This window comes from Danio rerio, chromosome 8 (genome assembly GCF_049306965.1).
Source record: "Danio rerio strain Tuebingen ecotype United States chromosome 8, GRCz12tu, whole genome shotgun sequence".
In the NCBI taxonomy this organism is placed as follows: Eukaryota; Metazoa; Chordata; class Actinopteri; order Cypriniformes; family Danionidae; genus Danio; species Danio rerio.
The window spans coordinates 806,841-831,500 of NC_133183.1; the positions used below are offsets into that span (position 1 = coordinate 806,841).

The 24,660-nt window shown below is 40.4% G+C and overlaps 2 protein-coding genes across 3 annotated transcripts in view; one reads left to right on the top strand and one right to left on the bottom strand.

The window, feature by feature from the left end:
- The window catches only part of si:ch211-87m7.1, a 272,159-nt gene that overhangs the window by 57,072 nt on the left and 190,427 nt on the right, over positions 1–24,660 (top strand). The window lies entirely within an intron of this gene.
- The window catches only part of LOC100329477 (solute carrier family 12 member 2-like), a 53,890-nt gene continuing 37,142 nt past the window's right edge, over positions 7,913–24,660 (bottom strand). For both annotated transcript variants that reach the window (XM_073909977.1, XM_073909978.1), the window contains exons 22-26: positions 20,438–20,549; positions 17,465–17,551; positions 17,257–17,392; positions 13,335–13,402; positions 7,913–9,615 (exon numbers count right to left, since the gene is read on the bottom strand). In XM_073909977.1, the coding sequence (XP_073766078.1) occupies positions 9,480–9,615; positions 13,335–13,402; positions 17,257–17,392; positions 17,465–17,551; positions 20,438–20,549 (539 nt within the window). In that variant the 3' untranslated portion in view covers positions 7,913–9,479. The remainder of the gene's footprint in view (positions 9,616–13,334; positions 13,403–17,256; positions 17,393–17,464; positions 17,552–20,437; positions 20,550–24,660) is intronic.

Here is a 24,660-nt window from a genome sequence, read left to right on the forward strand (position 1 = left end):
GCTATTTCGATGTCCTATATTGATGTGATGGGCTTGGCACTACATTTCAGTCTGTAGCAGAGCGTAACATAGCGTAATAGGTGTCAGTTCACTATATAAATAGACGCACAATAGCATAGCGTGCTTTTGGTTGTCATTCGGTGAGGCTACAAACAAGCGGGTACCAAGCTCAAATTCCCACCCGTGTTAATGGTGATTGGCCTGGTGACACAGTTGTCAGATTTTAAGCGATATGCTACTTGTGTGAATTATACTCAAAAGTTTTTCAAAGAAGAACTAGCATGACTATTGTTACTACTTTTTTTTTAATCCCTGCCGACTATGCAAAATTGTAACCCATCGTATGATGATGAGTGAATAACTAGCCACAAAACATAATCAGAACTCTATGACTTACTCAAAAAAGTTTTATTATAAAGTACAAAACCAGTTACTAGTTAAAATATCCCATAAATTGGGCAATCTCAATTTAAAAAAAGGGATTCCAAAGAAAACAAACACAAAGAAACAAAACATTCAGGGCAAACCACACTCAAAAAAAAAATTTGTTGAATAAACATGATTTAATCGTGGCACCGTTTATGCATCTAATCCAATCAAGTAAACCTGAACTGCTTTGAACATGTTGCATGAACACAAAGCACATTTGTAGATAAAACATGGTTTCAATATGTCAGTCTAACTTCTTTGCAACTAATTGACTCAAAATGTTTGTATTGTGTTATTCTAATTAAAATGATTCTAATTTACTCAATGTAACACTAAAGCTTTACTTTAACAAAATTATGTCTTGTTAAATCAGCTAGTAAATTTCTTGGTGAATATTGTTGTTTAAATTACATTTTTTAAATGACAATACTATGAAGCAAGATTTAAAATTAAGTAATTCAACACAAAAAGGACAGAAAACATGTTATATATATATATATATATATATATATATATATATATATATATATATATATATATATATATATATATATATATATATATATATATATATACAGATATATTTACATGCAATTTGTGTATATATGTGTGAACGTAACATTCTGTAGTGCATTTAGTTATTGGCCAGCAGCCACACAATGTCATAAGACGCTAATATTAGGTTAGATTTAGGTTGTGATGTCAGGTGACCATAATTTAATGTCTAGCCAGCGTCTAAGAACAACATTATTTTGACATCCAATAATGACAATAAATTACATTGATATTTGGTTGATTTTAGGTTGGACATTGATATCAGGCTGATGTTGAGTTCTGATGTAAACCCGATTTTCATTTCTAAACAAAATGCAGCGTCTCCACGACATTAGGGAACAATTTCAATCTGACGGCATGTTGACGTCTTGTGCCTGCTGGGTGTTTAATCCCATTTGGGTCATCATACAGTAAACATCCGTCATCTTCTCATCAGTGACCTGCATCTAAACCAGGGGTGCCCATACTCGGTCCTGGAGGGCCGGTGTCCTGCAAAGTTTAGTTCCAATCCCAATTAAACACACCTGGACTAGCTAATCAAGCTCTTACTAGGCTTTCTAGAAACATCCGTGCAGTTGTGCTGAGGCCAGTTGGAGCTAAAATCTGCAGGACATCGGCGCTCCAGGACTGTGTTTGGGCATCCCTGATCTAAACAGTCTCTGGGTCAGTGCGTGTAAAGATTTTGAACATCTTCTTGGACACTTTTAATGCTTCCAAATAGTTTGCTGCAATGTAAAGTGCACATGTGTTGAAGTAGTTCATTATGATGTGGTTTATCTTCAATGTGTGATTTGATTGGACGGGAATTACAGGACTGATCTTTCTAATCTCCATAAACAAGAAATAATACAGTAGTGACTGCAGGTTGAAGGACAGTAGTGGAGTAACAGTACAGATACTGCACTAAACATGTACTCAAGGAAAAGTACACATGTTTAAAACTAGTAAATTACAATTCCTGAGAAAAACTACTCAATTACAGTAACTGGAGTATTTGTAATTATTTACTTTACACCACTGTTTGTGTCTTGGCTTGTGTTTTAAAGGTTTCTGTCAACGTTTTCAAACAATAATATTTCATTTACACAAGTCACACAAGTGCCAATTTCACATCTGTCACATCCATAACAGAGCATAAATGCTAAAATCTTAAAATAAAACAGATCCAACTCTTATCCTTTGGATTAGTAGCTATTATTGATTTTGGGTTGTGCAGTTTAATTCACACTATATGTTTTACTGTAACCTCGCATACTTTTTTGGTCACATCAATAACGCATGTTTCAAGAGTTGACACTCAGCTGATGATTGATTATAAAGCGTGTTTGGCATGCTGTCCCGGGAGAGAGCCCTGAGCTCATAAGATCCCCGAGCCTGGGGCTCCCCCCCATTTGCAGGGCGAGAGGGGAGTTTGAGCTCAGGTAGATGTGGAGAACTCCCCTGCTGTACTACTACTAATGAACAGAGAGTGATCGCTCTTAACAGATAACTACTGGCTAGCAGCATGTCTGTGGTGTTGATTAGTCAATTAACTTAAGCTGCATGTTTTTGGATGGTGGGAGGAACCCGGAGGCAACCCATGTGAGCACGGGGAGAACGTGCAAACACTGCACAAAAACATCAGCTGACTTGATAAGGACTAGAACCAGTGAAGTCTTGCTGTGAGGCAACAGTGCTAACCACTGGGCCACCCATCTAGGAAAGGAGGAGGAGTAGGGCTGGAAGGGAGATTCTTCAGAACAAAGATGGCTGTGATGTGGAATTGAGGGTATTTATAGTGGCTTAGGAATCGTCTGAATCATCATGAACTGAATAATGCGGGACCACCCGCAAGCAATCATAAGATCCTCTCACCATTACTCTATTAATAAACTTCACTTATTTCCCTCAATTAAGATTACAGTTTGACATTGTTCTGATCTCCTAACTATCTGGTTACTTTCATGTGTTGCTGTACTAACATGTGTTTAAATAAACTTGCATTCTCTGTTCATGTTACAAGTTGTTACTGCAAATGTATCACCCATAACACTGGAGTTGCTCTAAACTAATTAAATAATTTTGTAAAAAATCAAATAAAATAATATGACACTGAAACAAAACCTGTCACATTACTCATTCATTCATTTTCTTTTCGACTTAGTCCCTTTATTAATCTGGGGTCGCCACAGCGGAATGAACCGCCAACTTATCCAGCATATGTTTCACGCAGCGGATGCCCTTCCAGCCGCAACCCATCTCTGGGAAATTTATGGTACATTATCTGAAAGCTAACTGATAAGCTTTCTATTGACGTACGGTTCGACGATATTTGGACGAGACACAACTATTTGAAAATCTGAGTCATTAAAAAATCCCAAAATAATTGCAAATTAAGTTCTTAGCAACACATTTTCCTTATCACAAGTTAAGTTTTGACACCCAGAAGGACATTTACTAAATATCTAAATGGAAAACTCATGTTAACTTGTTTTCCAGAGATGGGCTGCAGCTGGAAGGGCATCCGCTGCGTAAAACATGTGCTTGATAAGTTGGTGGTTCATGCTGCAGTGGCGACCCCTGATTAATAAAGGGACTAAGCCGAAAAGAAAATGAATGTTTACATGTGATTATTGGCATAAAAGAAAAATCAATAGTTTTGACTCATGCAGTGCAGTGGCTGTTGCCAAAACTGTACCTGTGCATCATAAGAGCTCCGGGGTCACAAATATGGATTTGCTTCTTATAAATTGAGCCTTTTTTTACTTGTCCTGATAAAACAGTGGCACTGGGCTTTTCAAGCATCGAAACAATAACATAGGAAAACAGCTAGCATCTACTGTTAAAATCATAATTAGTTTATTTTTGTCTAAATATTTTGTGTGTTTTGTTTTCAAATTTAAGTGAGTTTTTCCTTAAATGATCTTGTTTTTGGTCTGAAATGAGTTTGAATAAACAAAATACTCATCTGAAGTCTTTATTTTTTTGCCATGCTATAAACCACTAGATTTTAATATTGTCATACAGAATTACAATTGATATGATCCCTCATTCTTTGATATATTTTTAATAGTTCAGCACAGAGTGAGTGCCACTGATTTACCTGTATTATATTTCCACTAGATAATTGGAAACATTAAAATACTATATGCTTCCCATGTATATATAAAATCACTTTTGTAAATGTACTTTGATGCCCAGATAGCATACGAATGTGGGCCACTTTAGGCAGTTATGCGGCCCTGCTGGTCTTCCTTCAGCCCAGACAAAATGAATGTAAGCCTGAAGTGGCCCAGCTGTATAATAGTAAAGGGGGGACAAAAATTCAAATCCATATATGAGCCATTTAAGGCAAAGATTCGGCACTTATGGCAAAACATAATCTAAATGAGAGGCTAATGTGACCCATGTGGAAAATGATCAATTTGTCCCAAATGATGGAGGACAGATGGGGGCCACAGTTGGCAAATAGTGGCATATTCATTTAAGATTAATTCAATTCAATTCAGCTTTATTTGTACAGTGCTTTTACAATGTAGATTGTGTCAAAGCAGCTTCACATAAATGGTCACAGTAACTGGAACAGTGTGGTTCAGTTTGTAGTGTTTAAGTTCAGTTTAGTTCAGTTTAGCTCAGTTCAGTGTGATTTAATCATTACTGAGAGTTAATCTGGGTCTAAACCTACAGTGGCTCACATGTGTAGGTGCAAATGTGGCCCAGTTATCTTAAGACATATGTGGGCCACTTTTGGCAAATATCCAGTACAGTTAGCTCTGGCTAATGTAGATTTGAGCTTATTATGGCCCAGAGAAGATTTGGCAAATGTGGCCCAGTTATCTCAAAACAAATGTGGGGCCACTTTTGGCGAATATTCGACACAGTAAGCTCTCACTACTATTGCTGTGAGCCTCATGTGGCCCAGAGAAGATATGGCAAATGTGGCCCAGTTATCCTAAAACAAATGTGGGCCACTTTTGGCACATTCGACACAGTTAGCTCTGGCTAATGTGGCTTTGAGCCGAATGTGGCACAGAGGAGATATGGCAAATGTGGCCCAGTTATCAGAAGACATATGTGGACCACATAGACTAAAGTCCCCATCAAGGAGAAAAGTGTTTGCTTTAGTTGGGCTCATAGCCCTCAACCTCTTTATATAAATGCTCTTTGCTTGAAAAGTTTATTCATTACAGCAAACAATGTGAAGTTAGGCACAACCTGTGAAGAAATAATATAATTCACTGATGTTCACCAATGTTTAATCCGTTATTAGAAGAACCATAATATCATGCTTGCACATGCCACACAATTGTAAAGGTTTATAAGCTAAAACAATTCTATGGTTCAGCTTCTGCTCACAGAGACATCAATAATCAGAGTATGAACCTCAACAACAGTGACAATAAACAAAATGAAAACTCAACAACATCCCGAACAGGAGACTAAAGGTGAAAAAATCAACAACGTCCACATGAACAGCAGAATCAACAGCAGATGATGAACATCAGTAAGCTGTAGAATGTGTTCATACTGCAATGCATGCTGGGATTTTTGCAGTTTGCCACACCCAGCAAGTGTAAGATGTAGGCCAGAAAAAAAGCAAACTGTGGCCCAGAATAGGGTCAGTTCTGGTTCATTTGGTTGAATTCTGGCTAATATGTGGTATTGCTATGGCTTATTTGTGGCCCAGGTCTGGAAAACAGGAGTGGACCGCCCTTAGAGCCTTCATTCCATTCAGTATAAGGTCCAGATGTAATTAACTGGTGTGGACCAGATCTGGGCCAGGATAAAATCAAACTGTGGCCCAGGATAGGGTCAGTTCTGGTTCATTTGGTTGAATTCTGGCTAATATGTGGTATTGCTATGGCTTATTTGTGGCCCAGATCTGGAAAACAGGAGTGGGCCACCCTTAGAGCCTTCATTCCATTCAGTATAAGGTCCAGATGTAAGTTTGTGGTGTGGACCAGATCTGGGCCTGGATAAAAGCAAACTGTGGCCCATGATAGGGTCAGTTCTGGTTCATTTGGTTGAATTCTGGCTAATATGTGGTATTGCTATGGCTTATTTGTGGCTCAGATCTGGCAAACAGGAGTGGACCACCCTTAGAGCCTTCATTCCATTTGGTATGTGGTTCAGATGTAATTAACTGGTGTGGACCAGATCTGGGCCAGAATAAAAGCAAACTGTAGCCCATGATAGGGTCAGTTCTGGTTCATTTGGTTGAATTCTGGCTAATATGTGGTATTGCTATGGCTTATTTGTGGCCCAGATCTGACAAACATGAGCGGCCCACACTAGAGCATTCATTTCATTCAGTGTGGGCCGGATTTAAGCCGCTTGAATATTGCTAGCTGGGTGCAGACTCTAAAAATGGGATGAGTATGAGACAAGATTATTTGCTGTCCTATGAAATTAATAATATTGGTATCAATTGTTTACCTTGTACATTTCGAATAATAAAAATGTCTTTTAATTCAGATGTCTTTAACTTCCCTTTACACATAATATAACATAAATGGAAACCATGAACAGCATCATATAGGTGAATCAAGGGCATTTATTAATGCAGTGTGTTTATCAGTTTCCCTCTGATCCACAGTAGAGTTTTTTGAAGGAGTGAGGGGGGGCACAGAGATGTGTGCAAAGCTTCTCCGGGATTATGAGTGTTAGTAAGTGTCAGTTCTTTGCAAAGTATTTGACTGAACAGAGACTGTGATGATCTGAATGTGTCCTCTGTTCAGAGCCAGTTTCACTGCAGGAGGCAATAAGTCCAGGATTGGCAACGAGAAACAGCATCAGTGTGGTGGATCAAGCAGAGTAACAGGTTTTACTCTTATGTTAGAGTAAAAGTCAACAAATGTGTTTCAAAAGTTAGTCGTGTCCCAAACAACACTCTACATCCTCTTGAGCACTGCATGTTCAGCATCTGTTAGATCATTTTCCACAATACAAAATAAAGCGTACCTGTTTCAGTGCTGATAGCCCCTCCCCTTCACTATAAGCCCCTCCCCTTTTTAGCATCAGTCCCTCCTTTTTCCTATGTAGCTCCTCCCTTTCATAGGTAGCCCCTCCCCCTCATCAGTAGCCCCTCCCCCTTTCACTATGTTAGCTGAGCCGTGAGTGTTGATTGCATGATGTATTTCACTCTGCTCTACTTCAACATCATTCACCATCAGAACACTTTGGAATCATAATGGTAAACCAAAAATTCAAAATCGTTTCTAAGTTTACGTATAACGGATACAAAATTAGTGAAATAAATGATCAAACTGTCAAACAGAACCTGTCATGAGTACAACTGCATTCACCATCAGGAGGTGGCAGTCATCTTCATTGGAGAATTTTGTTTGCACAATCCAAAATAAATGAAGTCATCTAAATGTAGTGCATATAGTCTAAAACAGCTACTGTCAGTAGCTTCACACCGTAATCAGTAACCCCTCCCCTTAACCAGTAACTCCTCCTCTATCAGTAGCCCCTCCCCTTAACCTGTAGCCCCTCCATCTCATCATCAGTTCCTCCCCTTCGCCATCAGCTCCTCCTCTATCATTAGCTCTTCCCCTTTGTCAGTAGCTTCTCACCTTAATCAGTAACCCCTCCCCTTAATCAGTAGCTCCTCCTCTATCATTAGTCCCTCCCCTTAACCAGTAGCTCCTCCATCATATCATCCACTCCTCCTCTATCATTAGCTCCTCTCCTTTGCCAGAAGCTCCTCATCTTAATCAGTAGCCCCTCCCTTTCACCATCAGCTCCTCCTCTATAATTAGCTCCTCCCCCTAACCAGTAGCTCTTTTATCTCATCATCAGCTCCTCCCCTTTAGCATCTGCTCCTTTTCTATCATTAGCTCCTCTCCTTTGCCAGTAGCTCCTCATCTTAATCAGTAGCCCCTCCCCTTCACCATCAGCCCATCCTCTATCATTAGCCCTTCCCCTTAATCGGTAGCCCTTTAATCTCATAATCAGCCCCTCTCCTTCACCATCAACTCCACTTCTATCATTAGCTCCTCCCCTTAATAATCAGCTCCTCCTCTACATCAGTAGCCCCTCCCCTTCACCATCAGCCCCTCCTCTATCATTAGCCCTTCCCCTTAATCGGTAGCCCTTTAATCTCATCATCAGCCCCTCCCCTTCACCATCAACTCCACTTCTATCATTAGCTCCTCCCCTTAATAATCAGCTCCTCCTCTACATCAGTAGCCCCTCCCCTTCACCATCAGCTCCTTCTCTATCATTAGCCCCTCCCCTTAATCAGTAGCTCTTCCATCTCATCATCAGCCCCTCCCCTTCACTTTAAGCTCCTCCTCTATAATTAGCTCCTCCCCTTATTCAGTACCTCCTCCATTTCATCAGCCCCTCCCCTTCACCATCAGCTCCTCCTCTATCATTAGCCCTTCCCTTTAATCAGTAGCTCTTCCATTCCTTCATAAGCCCCTCCCCTTCACCATTAGCTACTCCTCTATCATTAGCTCGTCCCCTTAATCATCAGCTCCTCCTCTACATCGGTAGCCCCTCTCCTTCACCATCAGCTCCTCCCCTATATCAGCAGCTCCTCCCCTTAATCAGTATCTCTTTTATCTCATCATCAGACCCTCCTGCTCACCATCAGCTCCTTCTCTATCATTAGCTCCTCCCCTTCGCCAGTAGCTCCTCATCTTAATCAGTAGCCCCTCCCCTTCACCATCAGCCCCTCCTCTATCATTAGCCCTTCCCCTTAATAGGTAGCCCTTTAATCTCATCATCAGCCCCTCCCCTTCACCATCAGCTCCTCCTCTATCATTAGCCCTTCCCTTTAATTAGTAGCTCTTCCATTCCTTCATAAGCCCCTCCCTTTCACCATCAGCTGCTCCTCTATCATTAGCTCCTCCCCTTAATCAGTAGCTCTTCCATCTCATCATCAGCCCCTCCCCTTCACTTTAAGCTCCTCCTCTATAATTAGCTCCTCCCCTTATTCAGTAGCTCCTCCATCTCATCAGCCCCTCCCCTTCACCATTAGCTACTCCTCTATCATTAGCTCCTCCCCTTAATCATCAGCACCTCCTCTACATTAGTAGCCCCTCTCCACCATCAGCTCCTCCCCTATATCAGCAGCTCCTCCCCTTAATCAGTAGCTCTTCCATATCATCAATAGCCCCTCCCCTTCATCATTAGCTGCTCCTCTATCATTAGCTCCTCCTCGTCACCCATAGCTCTTCATCTGAATCAGTAGCCCCTCCCCTTCACCATCAGCTCCTCCTCTATATCAGTGGCTCCTCCCTGGCGATGTGAAGTGTGCCTCTTCTTTCGGAGTTATTATTATTTGATCATCAGCATGAACGCACACGATTTATCCTGAAATATGGCGTAGAATAGTGAATAAATACAGGATGTGGGACGCACCTACTGCTTCACATGCTTCTTCTAGAATAAGAGTCATTAATAAACATATTTACAAATAACTGAGAAGATCTGAGCTCAGTGTGTTAGATGTTAGAGCAGTTTTGGGGTTAGGAGTTCTGCAAGTGTCCTGATTGTGTCTGTGTTCAGGAGTAGAAGGTCAGAACGCTCTGATGGTTTCCTCGGACCAGAAGAATCGGAGGCAGATCTTTGGACAGCGTGTCCAGCCAGGACATGTAGAGCGCGCTGGACACCGTCCCCTTTCTGGCCAACGGCATGGTGCTGATGAGACCAAACAAACACAAACATCAGCCAGAGACTTCACATGTGCAGGTCAGTGCATATTCAGTGTGTATTGTATATTTATACAACAGTTCTGTCCGGTTCTCTCATTGGCTAATAGCCATGTAATATTCTTCAATAACAGAACTCTTACATCTTCTTCTCTCTTGTGTATCCCTCCGCCCACATAGAGTGACAGCAGATCAATAAACTCACTACAGTTTGACTAATATTGCAGCTGCTGGACAACAGCACGGACTGTTGAGGCTTTTTAGGTGAGAATGTAGTTTAGACTGCAACAGTTTCTTTATAAGGACAGTGCCTATTTTAAATATTTATATTGGCATCCATCAGTCTATCATACTGAGCTGAGCGAAAATGGTTGGGGTTCCACCACAAGATGGCGACAGAGACCGCATAATAAGACCTTAGAGGAGAAAAAAAGTGACACTCTAAGGCCCAATCCCAATTCTAGCCCTTCCCCTTCCCCTTACCCCTACCCCTTGTTTTGCACGTGCACGCCAAGGGGTCGGGGAGTCCCAATTCTCTTTAGCTTGAAGGCGTAGGCAGTGGCGTAGCGCAAAATGCAGAGGCCCCCCTGCAGAGATCGCTGACGGGGCCCCCTGATGAAGTGAGGGGGGATACGTATACGCCAATTTGCATATCACTGACGTCATCACATTCTACCGTTTCTGTTTGTTTAATAGCCTATGGTTAATAAAGGGGTATTTATAACTGCACTACACTTTATATATGCATGTTTATTTAACCAAATGTATTGCTGTTTGAATACAGCATGTCATTATAGATGTGTAGTGAATGTGCAGTAATCTCTCATATGTAATAAACTCAGACAAGTTCAGAATCTGTCACTAAAATATCTGTGATTGTGAACAAGAAAAGAATAAACGGTCCAATTAAATTGTTAAAATAAAGTAGAAGTAGATTGGTTTGACAGTAGGGAAATACCTTCACACTGCCTGTGCTAAATCATTTGTCGTCAGTACGCGGAGGGGTGATCTGCTCTCGGGCTGCAGGTGGGAGAGGCGGCTGTAGAGGACTGACTGGGCCGCCTGTCAGTGCTGTGAGGCGGGGGAGGGGCCGGCGGCGTCACACACAGCTCGTTGCGAAGAGTAGGGACGGTACAGTGTGGACAAATGACAGTCTAAAAAAATCTCCAATAACACACAAAAAAGTCGCTAGATTTGTCGCTGGGGGGGTCTGAAAAGTCGCTAAATCTAGTGAATAAAATTGCTAAATTGGCAACATTGGCGGCAAGCAATCAGAATGAAGTAGTCCACCGCTTGAGAGATGTTCAGAGAACACAGACCTGTGAACTTTGGTTCCGACCACAGTTGTTCCCAAGAGTTTGATTATTGCGGTTGCCGGATTTTCAATTATTGAAAATCGCAACAACGCGGGGCCCCCTAATCACGCGGAAATGAAAGCCATCAACAGTGCCTTAAATGTTAGCGCGAAATTGCTGTTTTTTCTTTTAATTCAGTATCGTGACGAGTCTAATATAGTGAAAGAATCAGTTTATTAACTCAAGTTTGATAAATGGCATCTAAAATGTGTGTTTGGGAAAGAAAAAATTAGCTAACTAGTGCCATTAACTGAGCTGAAAATGAGCTCTGATATCCCTTTTTATTTTTACAATTCATTCAGAATGGACCTTCGGGTCACCCAGAAGGCAGAGAAGTGATAAATTTGTGTCACTTTATCTTCGCTGCTAAAATATACAGCCAAGTACACAACGTTCCTTTGCAACGCCTAACGATACTTCTGGGTTTCTTCCCACCGCAGCCTCGATTTCGCTTTTGAAAATGGCGGCCGCGTGAAATCAGTCAATGGGCTTTTTACAGTGTCTGCTATAATGTTAATGCTGTTTTCGTATGTTTACAGATGAATATGGCCACTGTGTAAATACACAGTACAGTTATGATCTTATTGCCACATTAGATCATTATGATAACATAATACATGCCTTCAGTGATGTTCTGAAGATAAATACTAAAAAATAGCACAACTGCAGTGGCGTAGCGGACGGGCCCGCAGGGCACGCACCGCGGGGGGGCCCCGCGTGATTAGGGGGCCCCGCGTCGTCGCGATTTTCAATAATTGAAAATCCACCGGCAACCGCAATAATCAAACTCTTGGGAACAACTGTGGTCAGAACCAAAGTTCACAGGTCTGTGTTCTCTAAACACCTCTCAAGCGGTGGACTACTTCATTCTGATTGCTTGCCGCCAATGTTGCCAACTTAGCGACTTTGTCACTAGATTTAGCGACTTTTCAGACCCCCCCAGCGACAAATCTAGCGACTTTTTTGTGTGTTATTGGAGATTTTTTTAGACTGTCATTTGTCCATACTGTACCGTCCCTACACTTCTCAACGAGCTGCGTGTGACGCCGCCGGCCCCTCCCCCGCCTCACAGCACTGACAGGCGGCCCAGTCAGTCCTCTACAGCAGCCTCTCCCACCTGCAGCCCGAGAGCAGATCACCCCTCCGCGTACCGATGACAAATGATTTAGCACAGGCAGTGTGAAGGTATTTCCCTTGTACAGTCAAACCGATCTACTTCTACTTTATTTTAACAATTTAATTGGACCGTTTATTCTTGTTCACAATCACAGATATTTTAGTGACAGATTCTGAACTTGTCTGAGTTTATTGCATATGAGAGATTACTGCACATTCACTACACATCTATAATGACATGCTGTATTCAAACAGCAATACATTTAGTTAAATAAACATGCATATATAAAGTGTAGTGCAGTTATAAATACCCCTTTATTAACCATAGGCTGTTAAACAAACAGAAACGGTAGAATGTGATGACGTCAGTGATATGCAAATTAGCCTATGACGTATCTCCCCCCCCCTCTTCATCAGGGGGCCCCGTCAGCGATCCCTGCAGGGGGGCCTCCGCATTTTGCGCTACGCCACTGCACAACTGGAATCACTACAGCAGTCGCCATCGTATGATCTCTCATGAAGCATCAGATCGCAAGGACATATGATGACGTGTGCAGGTGGTGTAGTGCTGTCCTAATTCTTAGGGGTACATTTTGAAGCCCTTCCCCTTCACACTCGGTTGTAAGGGCCAAGGGGAAGGGGTACAAAAACAGAATTGGGATTGGGCCTAAGTGGATCTCTCTCTTGTGTATGTTGTGGTGCTGTGTTTATATCTGCTAGTGTTTGCTTTGGCTTTTTCACGATTAATTATTGTGATCTCCCGATTGCAACAGAGGAATACTGCGAAATCTTTGTAGACTGATGGCATTTCATGCTGTTCAGCTGTATAATCTTAAAACGTGAGCAAAATCAGCTGTTTTGTCTTCACTTTAGACATTATGCTAGAGAATCATTCAAACACTAGCTCTGCAGTGATGTTAGTGAATGAGGTTTCTGCTGTTCTGACGTCAGCTGCAGATGTGAATGAATGGCGGAAGAAAGTAGTTCCTCTTATAAAATGATTTTTTAGACTCTCTGTGTTTGATTTTCTTTTTTATACACAAGATTATGCCGTCAAACTGTTGTATAAACGCAATATCACACAAGTAGCAGTGCAATATGGCTGTATATTGTCACTTGTCGAACACTATTCGGCCTGTGGCCTCGAGCCAACGTACCACTCCCATCAGTGCCATATACAGACATGTCACACTGCTACTCGTGTGATATTGCTCATATATTATGTCAGTGCTCTTACATGACGATGAGGTTGGCTGTGCTGGAGTGCTCCTGCAGAAGCTCGTTGAGTCTGATCTGACGATTCGACTATAAACAAAGAACACAAGAAATGACGTCACTGACATGCAGATGCTTTTACACATCATTTCTGTACTCACTGAAATTGGCAATGATATGCAGCGCCTGAATGTCTGCAGTATCAATCCTACCAACCCAGGCTCATTCTGATTACCCCCAGCCCCAACCCCCATGTGTACATTTCTGGAGAACGCCAAATATGTCTCTGGAGCTTCGTTTTTTCAATAATATCCAGCTGCAGGCCCGCAGAACCGCACACGTTTTAGGCACACACAATCTAGGACACACAATCTAGGCAAACCATATATAGTTACGACGGATGTTAAAGTTATAACGTCTTTTTGGATATCGTCATCGATATATTTTGATATATATGATTAATAAATATTGTACACAATTAACAATAGTGTTTACTTTACTTTATTTCGCAAATATTGCGATTGAGATGGCCGAATGGGGAGCATTGTTTCCGATCGCCATTCAATATAATAGAGTGAACAGTTTTTAATCAGTCATTATAGCTGATCAGTCATTATTATCTGACAATAATATGGCAGATACTCGTTTGCTGGCCTTGCGGAATGATCTCATTTGGACAGATTTAATTTATATAATGCATTAATTTATGATGAAGGAAATAATAGCAAGTTAATATAGGCAATAATACATTATATGTAATAAAAATCTTTTTACATGTAACAAATGTATAACACTATATTAATATTTTACTCAAGCAATTTAATAGTGTTTATTAGCTTAATTTTCTAATAACCTTTTAATTAATGATTTTCCACATTTAATACTGTAGTAATTTAATACTACAGTTATAGGAAACAAATAGAAACAAATTAACTATTAATAAAAAAAATCACAAGTGTATACACACACACACACACACACACACACACACACACACACACACACACGCACGCACGCACACACACAAACACACACACACACACACACATATATACATATACATATACATAACAGCTTTAACAGTGACAGTTTAGTAAAAGATAGTAGTTTATATATAAACTTCTAATTATAATCAATTAAGATAATCAGTTTATAACTATATTTATTGTTTAAATGGTTAACTATAGTAGGCTAATTTATTTTAAAGTAATATATTATTGTTTGTTTTTTACATTTTATAACAAAGTGATTTTAACCAAGTATGATAATATTAAGAGCTTGAATTAGTTTATTACACTTAATCCAACAATTAGACGGTCTATTATGTTTTCTTTGTGTATATGGACACATTAGTAAAGTCATAAGTGTCTTTAACCAGTTATTTTTATTTACATAATTTAAGTTCAAAAACTGCAGAGATGTTAAAATGATCGTCACGATATAATAATAATCATAATGACTGAAATGGGAAACCATATTTGTGAAATTCAATCGGTGGCGATAATGCTAAAGAGTTAGTTACCATATATGATTTGCCTAGATTGTGTGTCCTAGATTGCGTGTGCCTCAAACGTGTGTGGTTCTGCGGGCCTGCAACTGGATATATCTCCGTTTTTTTGCAGTTTTTTGTTTTCGAGAATCCTCTAGAGGCTGCTGTGTGCGCTTTTTTAGCTCTTAAATTTCTGCCATGCTCGCCTGCTGTTCTCATGTAAATCCACTAGAGGCCGCTGTTGTCTGACTGACTGACTGATCAACCGATCCCCATCCCCTTCCCTAAACCCAACCAACAGTGTTTTGAAAAGCAATCAAGAAAAAAAAAAACCCTCGTCTGAATTTTACCATGTTTTCAGATTTTACCACATTCTCACCCTGTTATGTACTTGTTTATTTAAAGTTTTGGCTTCTGTTTAAGTCTAGCTGCTTTCTGGAACCATTCTTCGCTGGACTGTCGCCTCGGTTAACTCCTCTCTGCATCCCAAGTCCACAGACGTACGTGTCGAGCCACTGGACAAACTTGTAACAGCGGAAAGGCATGCAGTTAAGCGTAAAAAGGAACGGCGTCATACCGCCCTGTAGCATTGGTTTTAAAGGTAAAATGCAGCCACACGCACCTCTGGCTACATAATTGGCGATCTCCAGAAATGTATACAGGGCTACATTTTCACAATGAGCCTGTGTTGACTCCCACACTTGCACCACCAGTTAGAATCGGTGTAATATCCAACCATGCCCATTGAAGATACGTACCCAGGGCTACATTCATGAGAACTGACAAATATGTACCCTGGACTACTTTGTCTTGTAGTTTTTGTTTTCACACATCCACTAGAGCAGGGCTATTCAATTGGCGGTCCCCGGGCCGAATCCTGCCCCCGAGGCACTTTGTTCCGGCCCTCCAAACAGTGTGACCAAGACATCAAAAATTAAATTTAGTTCAGTCGACAAACGGCCGCTATGGTTATAAAGTGACGTGCGTCTGTTCAATAACAGCACGAGCTGCAGTTAAAGGCTGCACAGAGCGCGAGTCATCATAAGCGAGTGGTGCGGGCAGCCGAAAACATGTCTGTAGAAAAGGCGATTAGTACAATGCACTGATATCGTTAATATGGATGCAACGATTAGCCGATTCCACTATTAACTGCGCTTTAATTCGTCACAGTTTATTAATCGTAAAGTCTTCTCTAAGCCGCATTTCTGTTAAACAGAATGAAACGAAACTGCTGCAAAATGCCAAGTCGTCTGTGCGCCAGTTTTAAGTTTGAAGTACACCGAGGCTAATACGCACGCACACAGGATTAACTATAGCAGCGGCCGTTCCCACATCACGTCTTTTCTGCTTGCAAGTTTGTTATTTCTAATGTAAGAATATTTGACAATATGCGGGCGCCAGCAGAGCGATGCACTTGCGTCTTTCTGGGCGCACGCAGTAGAAAACATCCCACGGTGAGAGTTGTGCGTGTCTTCCAGTGCAATGTAAACAAAAGATCTGCTAGACGAGTTATTATTAAAATGATTATGTATGCATGAATGCAGATGACAACAGTTAATCTAAATAGCTACTTCCCTAATATAAAGCTTGAATTTACAGTAGACGTGATAACAGTGAAAGCATGATTATTCTTCAGACTATATAATCGTACAACCAAAATCTAGAATTGTTGCATCACTAATTGTAATGCAGTTCATAATACAACATATGAATGTGTCTGAATGTAGAAGAAGCCTACTTCAGCAATCAACTGCTTTTGTTGTGCTCTGATATACAACATTCGAATGTTTGTAAAAAAAAAGGCTAATGTACAATGTCACTGATATAATGTAGTTTCAAAATACAATATATTGACATTTTAATGTAGAAAAAGCCAACATGGGTGTCTTAAGAAGCAAATATACAGCATATGGGCTCTTATATGCTGCTGTGTCATCACTCATACAGCAAGTCATACCTCTCCGGCCCTTCGTTTGAGATGCTTTTCATGAACCGGCCCCCATGACAAACTAATTGATAAGCCCTGCACTAGACGGTGCCTTGTGTATTTTTTAAAACCTCAAATACATTACTGAGGCACGTTTTCTCATACATACAGACCAATTGGTGAAGTTTGTCCCTCCACTGTTTCCACTGGCTTGCTTGGTTTGGGTCGTGTGGAGCTGCGCATTGATGGATTTGCTCTTCAGTGTTTGGACTTTCAGCAGTGAATATTAAACCACACTGGACTGAACTGAACTCTGAACACTGAACTGACAGCTTCAGTTTACTGGAACTGCTGTGTTCAGCTGCCGCCACACAATCTACACTGTAGGCGCGCTGGAGGAATACGGATGAATACATCAACATACTGAAATTAAAGTCTCGGCAACTTCCGGTTCACGCAGACTTTAAGTACAGTAATGGTTTGCTCTGAAGCTCATAACAGCAGGAGTGGCAGTGATGTGTGTCTGACCTTTGACCTGTAGAGCTCCAGCTCGTTATCTGTGATCCTCCAGGGCTCGTCAGCTTTCAGCTTCTCCGCCGCCTCCTGCTCCATATCATCCTCCCTCAGTCTGTAGGGCTCCGTCATCTCCTGAAACACCTGCTTACTGAAACACAGCAGAACAGATGAGTCTCTCACACACACACACACATACACAAAGCCTTACTCACACACTCACTTGTGTTTCTTGGGCTTGATGTTGATGTCTCCGAGAACGGTGATGTCCGAGAAGTCAATCCTGAACTTACTGAGTAACGCCGCCATTCTGTGGCAGAGCAGAGATTTAGTGGCTTTCAGTGTGATCGCAGTATAAAAAAAGCACACACAAATGAATATGTTGTGTTAATAAACAGAATAAATCAAGCAAAACATAAAAAATATCAAATTTACTTGGGTTTTTTTGTAATAACTGATTTGAATGTAAATGTATTTTCTTTGTTTATCTTAAAGATGTTCGGTGACCAAACTCTGGATAAAACTGATTGGGTTAAGGTTGGCACGGTGGCTCAGAGGTTAGCACTGACGCCGCACATCTAAAAGGTCAGAAGGAATGCGCTAAATTGTGTGTGAATGAATGTGTATGGGTGTTTCCCAGTGCTGGGTTGCAGCTAGAAGGGGAATCCGCTATGTAAAATAAATGCTGGAAGAGTTGTCGGTTTGTTCCTATGTGGCGACCCCTGGTAAATAAGGGACTAAGCTGAAGGAAAATGAATGAGTGTGTAAATGCACCAACATATATACATTCACTGAGAAATTAATTTATTTACTTTATACTTAACTGATAAAGACCGAAAGCATTTAGAAGCTAAAAACGATTTCAAATTTGATTTACTGACACATTTATTTCAAGCTGTAATGGTCAAATGAAAGCCATTACACTCAATAGTTTATTTCGCCCTTATTTCAGACTATATTTTTAACGTTTATTTAGTAAATTAAATTATATTCATAAGCTTGTATCAACAATTAAAGACAAATGACTTGCATTAAATATGCATTAGTTTTATGTAAATGTAGCTCAAAAATAAAACACGGTCAACAAATTAATTTTTAAAAGTGTATGTGTGTTGTGAAAGGGATAGTCCATCCAAAATGACAATTTACAGTTAATTAATTCACTCTCCGGTCATTAAAATGTTAAAGGTGCTGTATGTAAATGTAACCCCCAGTGGATAAACTAGGTACTGCATTCCTGGATCCAAACACATTTTCACTGGGCTCCTCATCTCACCAGCCCACACAAGGTTGCCAGATTGACGACACCAACAGGACTGTGCCTGACTATAAAACTTTTAGGCTAATTTGAACCGTGCTCTAACTAAAAGCAGCGGCACACGTCAGAAGGACTGTTTTCCATACTAAAAGGAGTTTTTTCCTAACCAACACCTGAAATGTGTATGTTAGAAACGGCTTCTATTTGTCACAAGTGAACAACACATTCTCAGAAATAAAGGTACGCGAGCTGTCACTGGGGTAGTACCTTTTCAAAAGCTACAACTTTGCACATAAAAACTCCATATTAATACTTCAAGGGTGCATATTAGTACCTAAAAAAAGTGTAAAAGTGTTCCTCTTAAAATTTTTAGGTACTGATATGTTCCCTTGAAGTATTAATATGAACCTTTTAAGTACACATTTGGGCGACGCAGTGGCGCAGTGGGTAGCACGTTCGCCTCACAGCAAGAAGGTCGCTGGGTTGCTGGTTCGAGCCTCGGCTCTGTTGGTGTTTTTGTGTGGAGTTTGCATGTTCTCCCTGCGTTCGCATGGGTTTCCTCCGGGTGCTTCGGTTTCCCCCACAGTCCAAAGACATGCAGTACAGGTGAATTGGGTAGGTTTAATTGTCTGTAGTGTATGTGTGTGTGAATGAGTGTATGTCAATGTTTCCCAGAGATGGGTTGTGCCTGGAAGGGCATGCGCTGCATAAAAACTTGCTGGATAAGTTGGTGGTTCATTCCGCTGTGGCGACCCCAGATTAATAAAGGGACTAAGCCGACAAGAAAATGAATGAATGAATGAGGTACACATTTGTACCTTTCGAAAAGGTACCACCCCAGTGACAGATTGCGTACCTTTATTTCTGAGAATGCAGAAAACTGACAATGATCAGCTCAGGTAGAGCTCATGTGCTTTATCTAGTGATAAATGCTAATAATGTGAGTTTGACATGACATTTATTGCCATATACTGACAGCAGCAGCAGATAGTTCAGCTCAGATCTGGAGAATAAAATAAAGCGTCTGAAACTGATCTTCAGAAATGAGACTCAGTGCAAACCAACACATATCAGTGATTCAGCATCTACATTTAATCATGTTAAAGAGCTTTAATGTGTGTTCATTAGGTTATAAACCTGACCGTTGTGCTGGAGTGCAGTGAGTGCACTATTCTGTGCTCATGAATGACTGTATTTACATTTCTGTCCTGTCTTGTCTGCAGCATACGGCCAAACTGCTCATCACTGTGCATCTCGTCATGTAGTGTGTTGTCAGGACACAAAGTTACAGTGTAACATGCTCACCCAATGTTTACGCTCCTAATATTTATATTATTTGCTAATTAATAACCTCATGTGGAACTCTGAATCTGCGTCTCATTTCAGAATCTGCTATTGTCCACCGGAGGTCTCGTCTTAGCCACGGACACATGCTTTGAGAGTCTTCCTGACTGAATGAATGAATGAAATACGCCGTTTTCCACAATCTGGCAACCCGGGTGCTGAAATATAATTGGCTTAACTGGCATTGGGCGGGTTCAATGACCAAAAGTAAGACAGCCGCTCTGGCAAGTAACACACATGTTCAAAGCAGAATATCTGACTCCAGCATTGTTTCTCAGATAAACAAGAATATTCACTGAGCATGTTTCTGAGTATCTGCAAACATATGATGTGTTTTTATGCTTTAGAAGAGTTGAAAACTTACACACAGCACCTATAAAGAAGATGTTTAGCTCACTCTGTGGTCTTGGTGATTCATAGTACAAGCCATTGGTCGTTGCTCGTTTTTAAGAATAAAAAATAAACATTTATATCAAACGTCCAAATCAATTCCCTGATGATACACAGAGCTCTGATGAAGCAAAAGCATCAGTCTGTGCAAGAAATTGAACATCATTTACAATATTATTTGCTCCACAGCCGGATAATACTCACGCTCTGCGGTCGTGGTCGATCCTGTTTATCTTTCCTCCAATAAACACACGAATCTTACAGTCGCGCCATTTCTTTTTATTGGTGAGCAAATAAGGAATCAAAAGAGTCAAACCTACAACAGTCAAATATCAATCACAGCGTCATTCACCGACATCAACATTCTGATCAACATTTAAATCAAACCAATGTTTTAAAACAGTGAACTCCACAGTGAAGTGAACTCTACAGTGAAGTGAACTCTACAGTGAAGTGAACTCTATAGTGAAGTGAACTCTACAGTCAAGTGAACTCTATAGTGAAGTGAACTCTATAGTGAAGTGAACACTATAGTGAAGTGAACTCTACAGTGAAGTGAACTCTACAGTGAAGTGAACTCTACAGTGAAGTGAACTCTACAGTGAAGTGATCTCTATAGTGAAGTGAACTCTACAGTGAAGTGAACTCTACAGTGAAGTGAACTCTATAGTGAAGTGAACTCTACAGTGAAGTGAACTCTACAGTCAAGTGAACTCTATAGTGAAGTGAACTCTACAGTGAAGTGAACTCTACAGTCAAGTGAACTCTATAGTGAAGTGAACTCTATAGTGAAGTGAACTCTATAGTGAAGTGAACTCTACAGTGAAGTGAACTCTATAGTGAAGTGATCTCTACAGTGAAGTGAACTCTATAGTGAAGTGAACTCTATAGTGAAGTGAACTCTACAGTGAAGTGAACTCTATAGTGAAGTGAAATCTACAGTGAAGTGAACTCTATAGTGAAGTGAACTCTACAGTGAAGTGAACTCTACAGTCAAGTGAACTCTATAGTGAAGTGAACTCTATAGTGAAGTGAACTCTATAGTGAAGTGAACTCTACAGTGAAGTGAACTCTACAGTCAAGTGAACTCTATAGTGAAGTGATCTCTACAGTGAAGTGAACTCTATAGTGAAGTGATCTCTACAGTGAAGTGAACTCTACAGTGAAGTGAACTCTACAGTGAAGTGAACTCTATAGTGAAGTGAACTCTACAGTGAAGTGATCTCTATAGTGAAGTGAACTCTACAGTGAAGTGAACTCTATAGTGAAGTGAACTCTACAGTGAAGTGAACTCTATAGTGAAGTGAACTCTATAGTGAAGTGAACTCTACAGTGAAGTAAACTCTACAGTCAAGTGAACTCTATAGTGAAGTGATCTCTACAGTGAAGTGAACTCTATAGTGAAGTGAACTCTACAGTGAAGTGAACTCTACAGTCAAGTGAACTCTACAGTGAAGTGAACTCTATAGTGAAGTGAACTCTATAGTGAAGTGAACTCTACAGTGAAGTGAACTCTACAGTGAAGTGAACTCTACAGTGAAGTGATCTCTATAGTGAAGTGAACTCTATAGTGAAGTGAACTCTACAGTGAAGTGAACTCTATAGTGAAGTGATCTCTACAGTGAAGTGAACTCTATAGTGAAGTGAACTCTATAGTGAAGTGAACTCTATAGTGAAGTGAACTCTACAGTGAAGTGATCTCTATAGTGAAGTGAACTCTACAGTGAAGTGAACTCTATAGTGAAGTGAACTCTACAGTGAAGTGAACTCTATAGTGAAGTGAACTCTATAGTGAAGTGAACTCTACAGTGAAGTAAACTCTACAGTCAAGTGAACTCTATAGTGAAGTGATCTCTACAGTGAAGTGAACTCTATAGTGAAGTGAACTCTACAGTGAAGTGAACTCTACAGTGAAGTGAACTCTACAGTGAAGTGAACTCTACAGTCAAGTGAACTCTACAGTGAAGTGAACTCTACAGTGAAGTGAACTCTATAGTGAAGTGATCTCTACAGTGAAGTGAACTCTATAGTGAAGTAAACTCTACAGTGAAGAGAACTCTATAGTGAAGTGAACTCTACAGTGAAGTGAATTCAACAGTCAAGTGAACTCTACAGTGAATTGAACTCTATAGTGAACTCTATAGTGAAGTGAACTCTACAGTGAAGTGAACTCTACAGTGAAGGGAACTCTATAGTGAAGTGAACTCTACAGTGAAGTGAACTCTATAGTGAAGTGAACTCTATAGTGAAGTGAACTCTATAGTGAAGTGAACTCTATAGTGAAGTGAACTCTACAGTGAAGTGAACTCTATAGTGAAGTGAACTCTACAGTGAAGTGAACTCTATAGTGAAGTGAACTCTATAGTGAAGTGAACTCTATAGTGAAGTGAACTCTATAGTGAAGTGAACTCTACAGTCAAGTGAACTCTACAGTGAAGTGAACTCTATAGTGAACTCTATAGTGAAGTGAACTCTACAGTGAAGTGAACTCTATAGTGAAGTGATCTCTACAGTGAAGTGAACTCTACAGTGAAGTGAACTCAATAGTGAAGTGAACTCTACAGTGAAGTGAACTCTACAGTGAAGTGAACTCTATAGTGAAGTGAACTCTACAGTGAAGTGAACTCTATAGTGAAGTGAACTCTACAGTGAAGTGAACTCTACAGTTAAGTGAACTCTACAGTGAAGTGAACTCTACAGTGAAGTGATCTCTATAGTGAAGTGAACTCTACAGTGAAGTGAACTCTACAGTGAAGTGAACTCTGCAGTGAAGTGAACTCTATAGTGAAGTGATCTCTATAGTGAAGTGAACTCTACAGTGAAGTGAACTCTACAGTGAAGTGAACTCTGCAGTAAAGTGAACTCTGCAGTGAAGTGAACTCTACAGTGAAGTGAACTCTATAGTGAAGTGAACTCTACAGTGAAGTGATCTCTATAGTGAAGTGAACTCTACAGTGAAGTGAACTCTATAGTGAAGTGAACTCTACAGTGAAGTGAACTCTATAGTGAAGTGAACTCTATAGTGAAGTGAACTCTACAGTGAAGTAAACTCTACAGTCAAGTGAACTCTATAGTGAAGTGATCTCTACAGTGAAGTGAACTCTATAGTGAAGTGATCTCTACAGTGAAGTGAACTCTACAGTGAAGTGAACTCTACAGTGAAGTGAACTCTACAGTCAAGTGAACTCTACAGTGAATTGAACTCTATAGTGAACTCTATAGTGAAGTGAACTCTACAGTGAAGTGAACTCTACAGTGAAGGGAACTCTATAGTGAAGTGAACTCTACAGTGAAGTGAACTCTATAGTGAAGTGAACTCTATAGTGAAGTGAACTCTACAGTGAAGTGAACTCTATAGTGAAGTGAACTCTACAGTCAAGTGAACTCTATAGTGAAGTGAACTCTACAGTGAAGTGAACTCTACAGTGAAGTGAACTCTATAGTGAAGCGAACTCTACAGTGAAGTGAACTCTACAGTGAAGTGAACTCTATAGTGAAGTGAACTCTACAGTGAAGTGAACTCTATAGTGAAGTGAACTCTACAGTGAAGTGATCTCTATAGTGAAGTGAACTCTACAGTGAAGTGAACTCTACAGTGAAGTGAACTCTATAGTGAAGTGAACTCTATAGTGAAGTGATCTCTATAGTGAAGTGAACTCTACAGTGAAGTAAACTCTACAGTGAAGTGAACTCTACAGTGAAGTGATCTCTACAGTGAAGTGAACTCTACAGTGAAGTGAACTCTATAGTAAAGTGAACTCTATAGTGAAGTGAACTCTATAGTGAAGTGAACTCTATAGTGAAGTGAACTCTACAGTGAAGTGAACTCTATAGTGAAGTGAACTCTATAGTGAAGTGAACTCTATAGTGAAGTGAACTCTACAGTGAAGTGAACTCTATAGTGAAGTGAACTCTACAGTCAAGTGAACTCTATAGTGAAGTGAACTCTACAGTGAAGTGAACTCTACAGTCAAGTGAACTCTATAGTGAAGTGAACTCTATAGTGAAGTGAACTCTATAGTGAAGTGAACTCTACAGTGAAGTGAACTCTACAGTCAAGTGAACTCTATAGTGAAGTGATCTCTACAGTGAAGTGAACTCTATAGTGAAGTGATCTCTACAGTGAAGTGAACTCTACAGTGAAGTGAACTCTACAGTGAAGTGAACTCTATAGTGAAGTGAACTCTACAGTGAAGTGATCTCTATAGTGAAGTGAACTCTACAGTGAAGTGAACTCTATAGTGAAGTGAACTCTACAGTGAAGTGAACTCTATAGTGAAGTGAACTCTATAGTGAAGTGAACTCTACAGTGAAGTAAACTCTACAGTCAAGTGAACTCTATAGTGAAGTGATCTCTACAGTGAAGTGAACTCTATAGTGAAGTGAACTCTACAGTGAAGTGAACTCTACAGTCAAGTGAACTCTAC